The 13,070-nt window shown below is 49.6% G+C and overlaps 1 protein-coding gene across 6 annotated transcripts in view; it reads right to left on the reverse strand.

Annotated features, from left to right (window-relative positions):
- NRP2 (neuropilin 2) overlaps positions 1 to 13,070 on the reverse strand; it is an 88,797-nt gene that overhangs the window by 14,979 nt on the left and 60,748 nt on the right. For 3 of the 6 annotated variants that reach the window (XM_030485468.1, XM_030485472.1, XM_030485474.1), the window contains exons 13-15: positions 9,755 to 10,017; positions 7,834 to 7,930; positions 5,390 to 5,410 (exon numbers count right to left, since the gene is read on the reverse strand). In XM_030485468.1, the coding sequence (XP_030341328.1) occupies positions 5,390 to 5,410; positions 7,834 to 7,930; positions 9,755 to 10,017 (381 nt within the window). Of the gene's footprint in view, positions 1 to 5,368; positions 5,411 to 7,833; positions 7,931 to 9,754; positions 10,018 to 13,070 lie in introns of all 6 variants that reach the window. The other 3 variants (XM_030485471.1, XM_030485467.1, XM_030485473.1) reach the window with 1 other exon arrangement.

A 13,070-nucleotide genomic window follows, 5' to 3' on the forward strand; every position in this document is an offset into this window, starting at 1 on the left:
CCTAATTGGAGCAAGAGCGTAATCTCAGATGGGCAAGGAAGTTACCGCAGGAGACTGGGAAAGAAATTACAGGGAGAAACAGTTGCTGTTCTAACAGAAAAGACAGAGAAGAAGATCTCTCTCTGAAAGTGCTCTGCACACAGACCTGCTCTCACTAGGTGCCCATTCATACACTTAGAGATTTCCTTATTATTTTTTAAAGCAAGAATGGTTGTGATTATTTACACAGCACAGGCTGGAAATTCAACTCAACGCTCACATAAGAAACTCATGCTCTCTGCAGCTAAAGCAAGCCAGGACTATGCATTCATGCTGATAAAGCAAACACACCCTAGGGAGGGCTGGAAAAGCACCTGCCTTCCTTGAATTCAAGGGCAGGCAGTGCCCAAGCTCAGCCCAGCGATGGCTAACCCTTCCTACTCCTGCAGCTGCACTGTGTTGCAGGGCTGGGCTGCAAGGCGCTGCTCTCCCTTCCCAGGTCATCCCGGGACAGCTCCGTGCACATCTGGTGATCAGACGCCACAGGACCTCACTGCCAGTCTGCACAAGCACGCACACATGTACCTCGGCTGGCACGGAGCACCAGTGTCTGTGCTCACCCCCACAGCGCAAGAGCAGCTCTGTGCTGCTCCTCCTGCACACGCTGCTCCCACCTCCCCAGCTCCGCTTGTGTGAGCGAGCTGTAACCATCTCCAGAGAGATGCACTTTTACATCACATTTATTCACTGGCTACTTCAAGGGGGCTGAAGCCCCAGGGAAGCTCTCAAAAGGTTTGCTCTGGCACTGGACCTCCCCACTCCGCTTGTCTTCTCCTCTTGCCCTTGGCATGCTGGCGGGGGGCACAGCCTGTAGGTGCTGGCAAGCAGAATTTTGAGGCTCCTGCTGTTTGGTGTCAGCATATCGTTGAGCTCTGCTCTAACCAAACTGCAGGTTGGTCTCCTGCGCAGACTTGGAGGATGTCAAGGAGAAAAAGCAGAACAGTGCAGGATGCGCCCACTTTGCTAGCAGCAAGGGCATCTCGCAGCACAGTCTCTGCCATCCCTTCCAATCACTGCCCTACCAGCAGAGCCACTGGCTTGCAAACTTGGGATGGTGACAGCTTTTTTGCTGCTGGTGGCACAGGAGATGAGGGAAAATGCTGGTTACTCTGCAGTCAAAAGGCTTTCCTCCCCTCCCCATCCCCCAAAACCTGAGCACATGGAGTAAAAATAAGAATGAATACGGCACCCAGATACACAGCTACAACAGAAAAAAAACCTCAAAACCAAGCAAAAAACCCCACACAGCCAAGCCAAATCCTGCTTTTACAGAGCAGCAGGCTGGGAACCACCCACATATTTGTCATTGTAGGCAAGAAATTTGGATGTCTCAGGAGAAGCCTACCTGCCAGATACACCGCCCTCACCCTGTCTCACCCTAGCCACCCCTCACTGCCAGGAACGGGGGTGGTTCTGTCGCTCCTGCCCCCCCGGCGGCGCCTAAGAGAGGGGGATACAGGCTGGGCTGTATGTTGGGGTGGCAAAAGCAGGGAGCAGGCAGCCCTATGACCTCCTCCTCTATCTCCACCAGCCACCCTGGTGTGGGGGAACAAAGAGGCACATTCCTACATGAGGGTGGTAGTGTGGGACACCCCCTGGGGTCTGCTGCCAGCCCCCACCAGTGTGAGCACGTTCAACACTGCCCTGACCATCACCGATAACCTGCTGCTGTCTCCCACCACAGATCCCGCTGGCCAAGCTGCCCCAGACCCGTACGCAGCGCGCCGCCATCCCCTATGGATCAACAACACCTCGCCTGCGCCTGACAGTGCTGGGGCACAGGGCTGACCCCCAGGAAGAGCACAGGGCTGCTCACTGTGCAGAGGCCACTCACGTTTACACTCAGTGACAGGCGCTGCTTACGTAGCAGCTCAGCCCATTGAGAGATTTACAGGCAAAGAGCCACTCACACCATTGATATGCACTGGCCCCGCTGGTGGAAACTGGGATGGGGAGAGGGGGGGCAGGTGTCAGGGATACCAACAGCTCTGGAGCCTCTAGGGGAGCAGCATTCCCCTCTGAAGAATACAGGGGAGGAAGGTTTCCATGGCTTTCTAATGGCTGTACATTGCCCAGCGCAGGGCTGGGAGTAAAAAGGGTGGGTCTGGCAATAGAGGAACACATGCCATGGTGCTGAGCCTGCGCTCCTTGCCCCTTCCCCACACACCTCTGCCTGTCTTGGGATGAAGGGAGGCAGTATGATGTGCCCCAGATGATCCCGCTTATGGGAAGGATCCCTGGGGGATCTCAAGGCGGTTGCAGATTCAGGACAACCTCTGCTTGGCTCTGACCTACTCCAGATGTCCCTGTGCAGCAGCCAGGGCTGCAAGCATGAGGGCTAGTGCAGAGCCCCTCCTTGGCCCCTGTTTCCGCACTTCGCGGCCCTGCTGAGGAGATAGCAGAAGTCTGGAGAGTTCATTTAGCAACTGAAGTCATTAAGGAATCACACTCAGTTGTCTCTGAGCCCTAACGAACCCAATTCCCAACACTAATGATTGTTCTTCCTTACACTGTCAGCCACTAAATATAGCTGCCCATCCACTCAGCGCACAGCGCTGATGTTATCTGCTCTGTTTTTACTGGCTCTGCTGCTTTCTGGAAGTTTTCTCTTGTATCAGTGGAAAAGTTCCCTGCTCAGGGAGATGGAAAAAAAAAAATCCATCTTCTTAACTTAATAATTTTTCCACTCCCCTTTGCCTTCCGCCACACACACGCACACACTTGCCCTTCCTTGTTTATTCACTAGGACTCTTGTCTTAATAAAAAAATGCCTTCTGCTGCTGCTGTCGAGTTTGTGGGTGCTTTGTTTATGTGTGGCTTGGGAGACTGCTCAGCCTGCCCAATTCCGAAAGGGTGCACAATTTCATCTGGGTGCACTGCTGCACTTACACCTCCAACCTGGCCAGGAACAGCCCCCTCTTCTTCCCAACAGGGAAGACTCCACAGGAGCCACTTTTAGAGCCGCACAGCAGAAATAAAAACCCAAAAGAAGACAGAGCAAAAATCATCTGGGAAAGAAAAAAGGAGAAAATGCTTTCCAGAGAGCCTCCTAGAGGGCTGCCTGCCTTGCTCTGCCATTGCTCATATTTCTCTCTGAAATCACTGACATTAACTGCTGTGGACAAGCAACACAGCTGGAATTTTCATAGATGGCACAGATGAAAGCAAGTATTACGCTCATTTAATCTGAATGCCACAAAACCACTGTCAACCTCAACCCCTTAATTGCTGCCTGTCATTTCTCCAGGAAGATATCCCTGTCTCGATTTCGGGATACTCAATGTGGGACAATCCCAAAGGCAAATTCTCCCCAGTTTGCCTCTGTGCTTTTTGGTATATATCTCTGATTTTTAACCGGGTATTTAGCTAACTCCTTGCTTCCAGCCACTTGTTATACCTTCTCTTTAAGGGTGAGATGCATCAACTCTCAAATGCAGCACAGTTTAAGCACACTTGACTGGTCTCGTAAGATCCCAACCCACCAGCTGAAAGATATTCCACCCACACAATTCTCTTCTTATTTGCCTTGTGATCCTGGAGCCTGGAAGGTGTGTATTTTCAGCTTTGCTCCCAAGCCAGGGGAGGAAGGATTTGCTATTATTTTTAATGGCATCTTACTTTCTCTGCTTATCATGTAGTTGCAGGAGTGGGGGCTACAGAACATCTCGATACTTCCTGCACAGTCTTTCCAGCTCAGCCAGTGCTAGGATGTCCTCGAGGGAGTTAGCAATGGGCAGGAGCCCTTTGGCACAAGCTGGTGAGCTCCTATGTGAAGGGAAGGTGTACCCGCAACAGCATCTGGCTCTGGTGCTCAGGGACTCTGCTGTGCTGGGCACAGCAAACACTGTCCCTACCAAACCAGTGGGCCCTGGGGAATACAGCATGGAAATGGAGGCATCAAGGCAGCAGGGCATGGGGTGAAGAGAAAAAGAAATGACACAAGTTAGCAGGACTTAGGGATAGACCCAAAGGAAGGTTCAGACTGAAGATAACACACAAGTTACAAGTCCCAAAAGGCGAGGATATGGTGTCTGCGAAATAGGCACCAGACCAGACCCAGGAAAACATAGAGTGATGGTGTGAGTAAGGAAGGGTCATGAGGCTTTGTCAGCTGAGAATATTGCAGCAGCTTTTCAGTAACACCACAAGCCTGAGTAGCAGATAAATAAGCAGCCTACGAACAAGCAAACCCAAATTCCTCTTTGTTACAGTACGGGTATGACTGTAAAACACCATGTTACACCCGGCGGATGTCCCTCCCATTGGTAATGCTCCACAGCCTGCCTCACACGCCAAGAATGGAGTCATGTACGTGACTTCAGTCTCAGTGTCTACTTTTCTTTTACTACCACAGCTTTCAACGCACATACCCACCAGAGACAGCTTTGCCCCACACAGAAATGCAGCCGTTTCTGGGGTAGAGCGCAGCCATATCTTAGAGCAGAGTAGGGGATAGGAAGAGTACAAGTGAGTACGAAGTTAAGGGGAGCCCTAAGTTTGCTCTTCATCACAACACAACCCCCAGACACACTCCTGAAAAGGCAGGCAGGAAAACAAAATCCAAAATCAAAACATGGGGAAAAAACCTCAAACAGACTAAACTGATCTTCCCTGCAAAAGCAGACAGCTTTTCCCACCCCAGAGCAAGACAAACAGCATCCCCGCTGACTGCTCAAAGAGAGAGGCAGTTTTTCTGAGTTCCTCACCTTTTCTCTTACTCTGTAGGTTTGATCAGACAAATGCCGGTTTCTATCCTCCAGGCTAGTATTAAGCTATTAAATGCACCATTTCACCTTGTTTTCCTTTTATTGACTGTCACCTTCAGAGCTCCTCATGGCAGTTTGCTCTCCCACTTCTAACTCCCAACTGCCTTCCCCTTCCAAGCACACCATTCCCGCCCTCCTTTGCCAGCAGCTCAAACACCACCGCTGCCAGAGCACAACCTCCCCCCAAAGGAACGTAAGTCATTGCCATCTCATTTCACTTTTAATTGGTTACTGGCTTTTTGTTTAAGTCAGTTGATAACTACTTTTTACTCCTCAGCCTTCCCATTTTGGGCTCAGCTGCTCTTCAGGAGGCTGGGTGCCTCATGATGGCGGGTTTCCTAATGCTATTGAGCCCCAAGACAAAGTGACTTGTCTGTTTGCCTGCTCCCTATCACCTAGCAGGAGTCAGAGGGTGCCACCTCCTGCGGCAGAGGAGGTTTAGCACACACTTGCCATTTCAATGCTCAGAACATTTGCTGTTTGTACACGCACACACATTGCTTTCCTTCGATGTAAAAGCCCATGCCAGCAGAAAGAAACCACTGAGAGAAATGCAGTTTTACCTGGAAAGTAGAAGTTCTCACCTGGGAAAGCTGTGAGGGGTTCTGCAAAGGGAAAAAACACAACCTAGTATCAGAGAGGACGATATTACAAGGGTACAGTTCATGTCTCTCAATTTGCAGTGGCCAAGCGGAGCAGGCCTGTGGCTGTGCCCCACAGAAGCCACTAGCTGGGAACAGAGCGGGGTGCTAGCCAATCTCACCAGGACGGGGAGAAACCCGCCCTCAGACACGTAATAAGCTTCGACTCAGGCACAAACTTCAGAGAAAAACACGTCTGAGGTTGAGGGTAATTTGGATTCAGCTGGCTGGCCTGAGTCATCCAAAGATAAAGCCCCACCCAGCCCACTGATGAAACCCTGAAACCCCCTAAGTTTCCAAGAGCAATTTTGTTTCTGGCTCAACTCTGGCCGTGTTATTCACATGGGAACTGTGTTACTCCTGGGCATCGATGCCATGCTCCTCTCCATCTCACAGCAACAAGAAACAAAGGCAAGCGATTTTTTTCTTCTTTCTTTGAAGAAGTAATCTATTACAAATTACTGGATCTGAAAAGCAATAATTGGCACTTATTACTGATTACTTTCTTGCAGAAGTAATAGACTTCTGATTATTTTTAGATTACTTCTGCATTATGCCTGTGAGTCACAGAAGCAGACTCTGGCTCTACTGAGTGCTATGAAATCATCACTCAAGTTCAGAATGCGAATGACACATTTGTCAGAGGAAAAAATTATTGTGACTTATTAGCGTTCTTTCACACTAAAAAGGAATCAGATTACTTCCCAGGATTAGATCTGAAAAAACAGTAGTAGCCTGTGCTGGAGTCAGCTATTCTCATGGCTCTGAGAGAGAGGGAGTAGCACTGTATCTCCACCGTTTCATTATTATTTTGGTTACATTGGAAATGACCCATGAGTTATATTAAAGTTTGCAGTGGGAGCCCTTTGTTAGAAATGATGTGAAATAAACTGTCCTTATGGGCTTTAAGATTCCCATTCAACTTTCTGAAATGGGACAAATAATTTTGCGCAGCAGTTTGGTGTTATTTTTAGCAATGCTTGAAACTTTATAATTTACTAGCGCTTTGTTTTGAAATGTTAAGCTTTAGGTTCATGAGGCCCAAGATACACAAGCACTGGAGCTAGGTGAACTGCTGAGCTCAAAAGAAGGTAGATAGGAAATGTTCTTAGTGCTAATCACCAGTCTTGCTTCTCTTTAATGCCATAGAAGGCAAGGCATTAAAACACCACTGTCACATCTTAAATACAGGGAATTTGACATATGGAGCATTAGCTCCTTTGGCAGATGGGAGACCAACAGAGTTCAAAGCATCAAAGAACCTGCGACTAACAGTGCTCAAGAGCAACCCTGGGGCAGTCCCGGTCCTTTGTTCTATTATTAATACTGGTTCCTGCACCATCTTCACCATCACCTGCCTGCACAGGGTGGCAAGAGATGCGACCAGCCCTTGCCAGGCACAATTTGTCTTGTACCTCCTTGCCCAAGATACAACCCTTGGAAGAGAGCATCTGTCCCTCTTGGGTTAGGAGACACTGGGATCCTCCCCTCCCTTGGTGGGGATGAGGAGCTTCACTGAATGGGCCCTTTCAAAACCCAAAAGGGAGAGAGACTCTGCTCTACCTGACTTTTTTCACTGACTTCAGGATGGGTCAGACACTTTGCGGGTGTTTAACACTGCAACTTGCCTCTCCCAGGTCACGCAGAAGTGCAGGGCCTTGCTACTGTGGGCAGCTATCAGCACAGATCTCACTAATGGAATGCTGCTGGTCCCATGCTCAACAGGGATGGCTCTAAATCCACATCCAAGCTAGATGGTGACCAGAGCCATCAGAGTGCATGGATGGATGTGCCAGTTAGAGGAACAGGGTAGGTCAGCGGCTCCACCAGCAAACTGCTAAAACACACGTTTTTTGCTCTTTTTTTTTTTTTTTAATATTTTAAAGTCCTCTCTGTCTTTCACATTGAATGAATCCACCTGGCTTTTGGCCTGGTTCGGTGAATTCTAGGACAAAAATTTCTTTTGTTATTCTGTTAACATTACTGTAAAACCCCTCTGCTATTTTCTTTCTTATTAGAGAAGACTCCTTTTGAACTTATTGCCCCCTCTAAGCGTGTAATACTGACTGACAGCTGGTTTCTTTTGTCCAGCACTTTCCTTTTAAATTTGGTGTATGTCCTTCTCACGTAGAATAGTCCTCGGTAACCCTCAGCTGCTCTTCCAGCTTTGCATGGCAGAGGCATGTGCTTCCTGCCTCTCACACCAACGGCCCCCATCCCACAGAGACCGAGTCCTCCTCATTTCTTTCATGAGCAAGCAAAGTCCCAGCTGAGATCCAGAAACTCCACTACCAAAGCAGGGGAGAGGTGGCCCATGGAGCCTGCACGGGAAGGCTCTCCAGCCCCACCAGCCACCCCTGGCCCCCGTGGCTTGATGCAGCACGTACCCATGCAGTTCTCCAGAGGGATGTCAGTGCCTAGCCGGATGTCATCGAGGGCGAGCTCTCCCGAGTAGCCGTTGCGTATAAATCCCTCAAACACAATCTGTGAGAAACGGGGACAGAAATGTCAGTGCTAAGCTGGGAGGCACAGAGTGGCTGCTACTCCTGAGGGAAAGGGCAGGAAACCTGCTCCTGGCTTTCCCTGCACACCTGGGGATGACCTGAGACTAGTCCTACTTCCTTGCTGTGCCTCTGCCACCCCTTCCCCAGGGAAAGCTGTTTTGCAGGGGTAGGTTCTGCAGAGAGATTGTAACCTGGCCTGGCAGCATGTGGCTTGCATTTTGTTCAGTTAAGTGCCCCTTGCATGGAACAGAGACGCAGTGAATCAATGATCTGCATTGCAGGCCACCCCCCAGCCCTTGCACAAACAATGCAAGTGGTGCATAACACTGACTTACAGCAGCAGCAGATTTGGCCTGTGATATTAACTGGACTATGATCAGAAAAAGGAAGGGAAGGACCCAAAATGCATGGCTGCATTAACTGTAAAGTGTTGTTCCCATTAATATTACATAAGAAGTATTGAAATGTTAGAGGAGAAGGGTCAATTTATTCCTACTTAATCACAGGCAAAATATATTTACAAAAATAAATAGAGTCGTTAGCTCTAAGAACTGCTGAGTGGAGAGACTTGCATATTTACATAATGATGCTGTTATTTAGCTAATGCCGGCATATTCACATTTAACGCACAAACTAGTCAGCCAGTGCCCATCATTCTTATCTGTAGGCATATTGTGTTTACTGGTATTTTATTAAAAAGCCAAACACACACATGCAAACTAGTCGTGCAGCTCCAATGCAAAGCTTTTGCTGTATATCTCCCTGCCTACTCTCGAGGGTCCAAATAATTTCACAAACCTCCTCTCCCCATATTAGGTGACCCATTCCATCTGGGATGCCTGGGCAGCCCAGGACACCTCCCTATCACTATCTGACTGTGCAGGGGACAGAGTGTTAGAGCTGTTGGTCCCAAGCTTGAGCCATCAACCCACATGGGAGGCAGAAGCTTGAAGGTGTCAGTGGCCTGAGAGCAGCAGCTCCCTGGGTCACGGTCAGGGCTGGAAGCTGGCTGGAGCAAGGATCCCTGCAGGGCTGGTCATTGAAGTGCTACCTCAAGCCTGAAAGTGTGTTTCCTTCTGCTTCGGAGGGTGCTGGATGCCGTGCTGATGCTCATTAGCAAGTGACAACAGTAGCCCTGGCTCCCCAGCAAACGGCACGCTGCCCGGAAGGGCTAACCATGCCAAAGGCACTCCTGGAAGCAGCAGCCTCTCAATGGGGTGCTGGCACAGCCGTGCCAGAGGGACTCAGGCGGCTCCAGCAAGCAGCACAGCTCCCTCCAGCTCATCCCTTCCCTTCCACTGATCTCCTGACAGCGCTGCACCCAGCCCTCTGATCTGATCTAATAAGGTATCTGAGAAATGGATTCATGGAGGCTAGGGAAGGGCTGTTTGCTGCCTACCCTTAGGAGCTGGCCATGCTCCCTCCTAGCTTCCCACTTCTCCTGGCTGCAGGGTTTGGGTTTGCTCCCTGGAGCTGTGCCTCTGGTCAGACTATCTGATGACCATCAGCTGGGGGGGTGGGAAATGCACAGAACAAATTGAAACAAAAAAAGGAAGGGAAATATTTGCAAAGTGGGAGACTTGAGGAATATAAAAGGCAACAGGCTGAACAAAGGCCCAAGTCTGTGCAGAAGACAGGCACTCTCTGAATAACAAACAGTGTCGTTTAGTTACTATGGTAACTTGAGAAACATAATGAAAACAGCCACATTCCCTAATGATGAATGGGCCCTGGCTCTGAAACACTGAAATAAAGATGCTGGAGATGCCTGCCTGGTCCAAGACACCTTCCCTGAGCATCTTACCCGGTACTCCATGTCGTAGCTCGGCAAGATGATGCGGCCTTCCCTCCACTCCTCCCCTTGGTCCTCCATGATGACCCACAGCGCCTTGTGCTCCTGGCTGGCTTCCCGCCAGACCCGTAGCATCACTCCATTGCTGCCCCATGCCTGGTACTGGAAGACCATGCAGACAGCACTCCGGGGCAGATAGATGGTGGGGCTGATGAGCCGGGCTCGCTGGCTTTCCCTCCTTCCACTGCTCTGCAGCTGCAGGTAATTCTTGCCATCTGTACAAAGAGGAAAATGCCATTATATTATTTTCTGTGGCCACTTGCAACAAGTGTCTCACCTCCTGCCAGGTAGCTTTGGCAGTGCTCTCACACCCATGCCTGCAGGAATGGGGTCTCATGCTGGCATCTACTGTGTGCACAGCAAGCTGCGCCCCGAGCAGGGCATCGAGGAGCACGCTTCCCTCACCAGCGTGTCTGTCCCAGTAGGAGACCAACAGCAATACCAGAAAGCAGTAAGCCAAAGAGCGACATAATTAGGAGAAATTAAAGAGTAGTTATTGTCAGAAGAAGCAGTGCCATGATAATGACATTGGCAGGGGGGTGTATTTATTCTGCTGGGAGCTCGCTCAGTGAACAAGCCTGAGGTGGGTTTTTCTAACTGCCGGCACTGAAAACTCATCCTGGGATGGGGATCTCAAGCTGTGTTCATCCTGCCTCTTTTCATCCCCAGCAGTAAATACTCCACAATCAGGATCTAGCTGACAATTTTGAGGATATGCATGACAAAATGAAAACCTGGCTCTCAGTTTTTCTGCAGTGTAGCAAAACAGCCCCTAAAGCACAGCACAGAGGAAGAACGTGGTCCCAGTGAGTGAAGTACGCAGGTGACAACTGGGTAGCTGCAAACCAGAAGGTAGCTGAAATACATACTGCAGGGATTCACTTGCTTTAATATTACATTAAGTTGTGCCATGCTTTTTGGCAGTCCTCACTCAGGGAGGAGATTCAGTACGTTTGATATCTCAGGAGAAGTTCAAGGCTGAGACTGGAATTGGAGATACTTGATATGAATACCAATAGCAGCAAAAGCCCATAGATACAAATCCCTGGGCAGGAATCAGTGGTTTCCAGCCCTCTCCAATGAGAAGCCTCCTCAAGGAGTTTCCCATTTGCAGCTTGAATGCCTGAAGTCCCTTAACACAGACTGAAAGCCAAGCGTGTAGCTGATGTGATCCTTACCTGTCCCCCCCATCATGTCCAATGGCCAATTGGAGTCCCTGGGGTTGCTCCATCTGCAGTGCCTGCAGCACTAGGCAACAGAGACAGGCCAGCAAGATACTGCTGTATTTTGCATTTCACTCAAAAAATGGATGAATGTGCTTCTCTTGCTACACAGTTGGCAAATGTCACTGGTGCTTCATGCCAGCTCTCCTGTAGCCAGTGGGGGGTATGTCTGCCCCAGGACCACACCGAAGGGTCTGTCACTTCCTTTCCTCACATCTTAGCTTGCTGCACTTGATGGACAAAGCTCTGAGCAGCAGTTTGCCTCCTGCTTGCCCTGCTCCCTCCATGGCTTCAGTGCCCACAGCAATGGCAGAAGAGCAGTGTCTGAACTGAGAATTCTGCAAAGTGCACCCAAACACCTCCAAAACCAGAGAGACCTGAACATAGAGCCCAGTTCCTGAGCACGGAAAGACAGGTCCCACACAGAAAACAGCAGCTGACCTCACTGCTGCTCAGCAGTCCCGTAACATCCCAGACCAAGGGAAGTGTATGAGTGGTTGCACAGCCACTGGCCCTGCCGCAAGTTTGTCACTGCCAGAGAGCTGGGCTGAAACCAGCCACCGTGAGCTACACAGCTTTCTAAGATGAATTTAGGACAGGACAGCAGAAAGATTTGCCATCACTCTACTCCTGGGATGTATGATCAAGATATTTCAAAAGCGTATCCACTCCATATGAACTTTCAGTGATTGTGCTGCGTGAAGGACAAATCTGTCTCTGACCGGCCGCATAAAGAGCGAGCAACATTTTCCAGCAATATTTTCCAGGACCTATCAAATGTACCTGGGCCACTTGGCACTTTATGCCAACAACCAGTAGCAGAAAAAGAGATGAAAGCGTTTTGCCCACTCCTGCTCAAGTGAATCACTTGAAAAAGTACCATGCCGTTCTCTAATGGAGGAGTGTTCTTGTGATTTACCTCAGAGTGGTAGTGGTGGAGGAGATGTGGGAGATGATAAACAAGTGGAGAAGGCAAAAAAAAAAAGAACAAGCTGTACTCCACGCTTAAGCAGTGATAAGGCATAATAAGTCATCAAGGTCTCCTGAATTAAAATCCTCTTTTTGTAATTCACTACAAGCCTCTTCAAAGAAAAAAGAAGCAACAACAAACAAGGTGGAAGAGCAAATCAGACTGCGATCGTACAATTATCTCACAGCTGAAATGGTCTCACAGGCAAATCTTTAATAAAAGCACCACCCAGGCTCAAGAATGATCAAATCCAGATCCTCAAAGTTCAGGACCGACCCTTAGTGCCAGTATTTAGGCAGCCTGACTGGGTGCAGGGATGTGAGCCATCCTTGGATCCACCCAAAGCCGACAGCTGACCCCAGGGGACTGTGTTTATTTTGCAGCTGGACATGCCCCACAATCCTCACCTCTCACTGGGAGCTGCTGGTACCCAGTGTTGTTGCCTCCACCACTTCAGGAAAAGAGCTTTTGTGCCTCTGAGCCACATCCCTCTCACCAGGGATGGCACTGACCTCCTGTGTGTTCCCACTCCTATCAGGCTGTGATGTCGAAGAAACTCCTAACCGCAGCCAAAACTGATGCCCCCCTCAATTGCACAGAATCTTTCAGAGCCACGGGAGCCCTGCCACGTCCTGCATCTCCTGTGCTCCCTTCCCAGAGCTTGCTGGGGCCCATAGAGCTCTCCAGGACCTACTGGCAGTCCTAAGGGCTGTGGGGAGGCTCAGTCTTCGGGTGATGAACCCAGCTGCTCCCCTGCAAGTAGCAGTGAAGGTCTGGGCACCACATGCTCCCGCTCCTGGTACCAGTTTCTGGAGTGGAGAACTTGAGTGCAAGCAGACATGTCTTTCTGCATCATTTGAAGATGAACTGGCTGGATCACTCTAATGGCTAGCTGGACCTTCTGAAAAGCCCTGCAAATTTGCTGAGACTGACTGAACAAGGGCACTGTGGAGCTAATTGTTGGAACAGCATGTGGGAGCCCGGTGGTTCCAGTAGCTGCTCTGTTTGATACAGTAAATGGAAGTGATTGGCACAGAAAGCACCTGAAAGGCTGATTTCCCCTGCTAAAACACTT

This window comes from Strigops habroptila, chromosome 5, assembly GCF_004027225.2.
Source record: "Strigops habroptila isolate Jane chromosome 5, bStrHab1.2.pri, whole genome shotgun sequence".
In the NCBI taxonomy this organism is placed as follows: domain Eukaryota; kingdom Metazoa; phylum Chordata; class Aves; order Psittaciformes; family Psittacidae; genus Strigops; species Strigops habroptila.